The following is a 4,159-nucleotide window of genomic DNA, read 5'->3' as shown; positions in this document are numbered from 1 at the left end:
CACACAGGCACTGTGTCCCTGAGGGGGGCATGGGGTACTCACACAGGCACTGAGGGCCCTGAGGGGGGCTTGGGGAATTCACACAGACACTGTGCCCCCTGAGGGGGGCCTGGGGAACTCACACAGGCACTGAGGGCCCTGAGGGGGGCTTGGGGAACTCACACAGACACTGTGCCCCCTGAGGGGGGCCTGGGGAACTCTCACAGGCACTGAGGGCCCTGAGGGGGGCTTGGGGAACTCACACAGACACTGTGCACCCCCCCCCCCACTTCCCCACCTCCTGAGGGGGGCCTGGGGAACTCATACAGGCACTGTGCCCCCTGAGGGGAGCCTGGGGAACTCACACAGACACTGTGCACCCCTCCCCACTTCCCCACCCCCTGAGGGGGGCCTGGGGAACTCACACAGACACCAGCTCTCCCAGGTTGCTAACTTCCTGAGCCTCGCTGGCTGTGTGACATGAATGGGAGACGGGATGCCTGACAATATAGAAACAGCCAAAGCTGCTTGTGTCCAGTCAATATGGTGTTGGGGGGGGGGGGGTGGTGCGCGGGGTGGGGTGGTGGGGAATGTGAGTCGCATCAAGACCTTGGTCAGATGTGCGTGGGCTGTCTCTCTCCTCCAATCAGGATTGTTCCAATAGCTCTGACTGAAACTCCTGGTTGTATCCCTGATGGAGTGCTGCCCTCCTGTGTTCCAGGTGAGCTGTTAAACCGAGACCCACTTCGCCTGACTCCAGGGCACCACTGGCATCAGATCAATGGGCACTCTCCCCAGGGACCTGGCCAATCTTTATCCATCAGCCATCATCATTCCGAAAATAACCTTGGTCCTGTTTAGCTTCAGGCTGCCTGTGGGATCTTGCTGTGCATGACATGGCTGCTGCATTTCAGACACTATAACGTTGACCGTGGTTCAGAGATGCTGCCAAGTCACGGGCTGTCCAAGACCCAGCTGCCCTGAGCGACCCGTGTGTCTCCGGCCCCTCAGCACCATGGCCGTGGGGTACCGTGTCGACTGCATTCTGAAAGTTGCCTGTAGTTTCTGAGCGGGTGTTTGAAGGGCTGTTCCTCACCTCGATGGAGTAGTCATGGGCTGAAGTTCTGATTGCGGTTGTCCGTGGATGGATTGTGAACAATCTCCTGCTGTCTTGCCCCTCATGGCCAATACCCATATGTCACATTAGACTTGAAACAATGAGAGGAGCATGTGTAGGGGTCAGGCCACGTTCACCCAGACTCTGTCACACTTGACATCTCACTCTATCCCAGACCCTGGCTCCGTGACAATATCAGCTCCTCTTCTATCCCCACATGTTTTTCTTTATAGAATCTTCCTTTTGTCCCTCAGTTCTGTTATCCCTGTGGGTGTTATCTCTATGGGCGTTGACATTCTGGATTTATAAGATCATAAGAATGACTAGCATGAGTAGGCCATTCAGTCCCTCAAGCCTGCCCCACCATTCAATAATATAATGGCTGACGTGAAATTAGAGTCTGAATGAATAATTCTTGTGGATGACGTGCTTTATAAAACCCCCACACTGGGTTAAGGAAATTTCATGCATTTATATTGCAGCATTTCTCACTTTCACAGTGTCCCAAAGGCATTTTCCAGAAGAATGTTTGACGTGCAGACCCTGTTGTAATGGAGGAAAGGAGGCAGCCAATTTGCACACAACAAGCTCCCACACACAGCATGTTTGTTAATGGCTAGCTGGATTGTTTTCCGATGTTGTTTGAAAGCTTGATTTTGGCTGGAACACTGAGGAGAACATCCCAGCATTCCTCCCAGTGGTACAATCCACCCGAGCGGGCAGATACAGCCTCAGAATAAGGTCATATCTAGACGATGGCTACTGTGACAGTGCAGCACTCCCTCAGCATTGCACTGGGAGACTTGACCTGGATTATGTGCCCAAGCCCCTCCCGCATGGGGCTCAAACCCACAACTCCAAGGTGGGGATAGTGGGGGGGCAAGAATGTTACCCACTAACAACCAGGCACTGATCCTGAATCTTGGGGAATAGCTTGCTCCAGCCGCAACAAGCTCAGGCAGTGAGTTCTGAGGGAATGAGGTGCCAGCTCAAGATGAGCACGGCCAGACGCGAGGGATTGTGCTGACCCTTGACCCCTCCATCCCACAGGAGATGAGTGCCCGGCAGAAGCAAGTGGGAGCAGAGTTGGCGCGAGGGCATCCCAGACAGAAGCGGATACACGGGCAGAGCCCAGAGGAGGAGGAGGGCGGCGTCTGAGGCGTAGAACAGGACCAGCTTGTTGCCAGCAGCGGCACTGCTCTGTCAGGCAACTGAAGAAGGCCCTGTGGGGCTCAGCGGTGGTCCTCAGTGTCTGCTCATCCTGGGCAGGCAACAACCAGCTTGCTCAAATCACCTTCAGGACCTTTGACGCCCCCTTTGCTGTGACCTGGTTTGCCACCGTCTGGAACATTCTCTTCTTCCCGTTATACTATGCCGGCCACTTTTGGAGTTCAGAGGAGAAACAATCACCACGGCAAAGATTCCGGTAAGAGCCTACTGGCCTAGGACACTCATGTTGAATGGTGGATAGGGCAGGGGGAGGGAGGCATATTGACTCAGTGACCCAGGTGTGGGCCACTGTTCAGTGGGAGCTCAGAAGGTCATGAGGTCAAGTCCACTCCAGAAGCTCGAGCACACGACTTACCCAGACGCTGGCAGGGCACTGCCATGGGAGGGCTGCACTGTCGGAGGTGCCAGTTTTCAAATGAGCCTTTCGACTATTTGCCCCCTCGGGTGGATGTTCCACGTCACTGTATGAAGGTGAGCAAGGAAGATCCCTCCAGTATTCTGGCCAATATTTATCCCTCAGAGAAAACAAGATTATTTGGTCACAATCACATTTCTATTTCCGGGATCTTGCTGTGCACAAATCTACTTCCACATTGCCCTGCATTACAATGTACAAAATATATTTCATTGGCTGTAAAGCATTTTGGAATGCCCTGAGGGATGTGTGAGGCGCTGTAGAAATGCACGTCAAGAACGCTCTTCACACCCAAACCCAGCTTCCCCATTTAAAACTCTGAATTGTTTCCTGGCCATCTTTTTTTTAATGTTATTTTTTGTGCACTTTTAGTGAGTGCTGCCTTTGTCATAATATACTGGAACATCTTGTGCTTAACACTTTCCGAGCTGATTACACAAGTGACATTTTACGCTTGTGTGGAAGTGGGAATGAGTTCTTACAAATTCATTTTTCTTCCCTGCGGACAATATTCACCTGAGGATTCTGTCCTTGTCTTACTCGCGGTTTATCAGGAGAATTCAGATTCCTGCCACCCACAGACTCCTGCCTTCCTGTAATTCTGGTTTCCATTGTCCCAGTGCTGCAGTGATTCCCATTAGAAGTTTCTTCAGGAATTGCATTGGAAATTAGCCTTGCTCACAGATTTGGTCGCCAACACCTTCCAAAAATGCTGCATCAGTTGCCCTTGAGAAGATGGTGCTAAACTGCCTTCTTGAACCACTGTAGTCCATGTGCCAGAGAGACACCCACAATGTTCAATAGGGAGGGAGTCCAGGGATATTGACCCAGTGATGATAAAGAGATGTCTGTATTCTTCAGGAAGAGAGAAACAAAATGTGCATTTTTATGATGCCTTTTAGAAGCCAGAACATTGCAACTTGATAAATAATGAAGTACTTTGTCAGTGTAGTCGCAGTTATAAAGCAGAAGGACCAGTATGGTCCGACTAACAGATAATCTGATTCTTGATATTGAATGAGGAATAAATATTGGCCAGAACACCAGCGCCAGGGACCCGGGTTCAATTCCACCCTCGGATGCCTGTCTGTGTGGAGTTTGCACATTCTCCCCGTGTCTGCGTGAGTTTCCTCCGAGTGCTCCGGTTTCCTCCCACGGTCCAAAGATGTGCAGGTTAGGTGGATTGGCCACGCTAAATTGCCCATAGTGTTCAGGGATTGGTCTGGGTAGGATGCTGTGTGGGTCGGTGTGGACTTGTTGTGCCGAAGGGCCTGTTTCCATGCTGTAGGGATTCTATGATTCTATGACACTTGTGCTATTGTTCAAAATAGACGTGGGATTTTCTTCAGCCATCTAAAAAGCAGAGAGGGTCTCACTTTAACCTCTCATTCAAAAGACAGTAATTCTGACAGCGCGGC

At 51.4% G+C, this 4,159-nt stretch overlaps 1 protein-coding gene across 1 annotated transcript in view; it reads left to right on the top strand.

The window, feature by feature from the left end:
* slc35f3b (solute carrier family 35 member F3b) overlaps positions 1 to 4,159 on the top strand; it is a 63,352-nt gene that overhangs the window by 48,143 nt on the left and 11,050 nt on the right. The window contains exon 3 of the mRNA XM_048597086.1: positions 2,147 to 2,522. Coding sequence (XP_048453043.1) covers positions 2,147 to 2,522 — 376 coding nt within the window. The remainder of the gene's footprint in view (positions 1 to 2,146; positions 2,523 to 4,159) is intronic.

This window comes from Rhincodon typus, chromosome 5 (assembly GCF_021869965.1).
Source record: "Rhincodon typus isolate 14 chromosome 5, sRhiTyp1.1, whole genome shotgun sequence".
In the NCBI taxonomy this organism is placed as follows: Eukaryota; Metazoa; Chordata; class Chondrichthyes; order Orectolobiformes; family Rhincodontidae; genus Rhincodon; species Rhincodon typus.
This window is presented reverse-complemented; position numbering and strand designations above follow the sequence as displayed.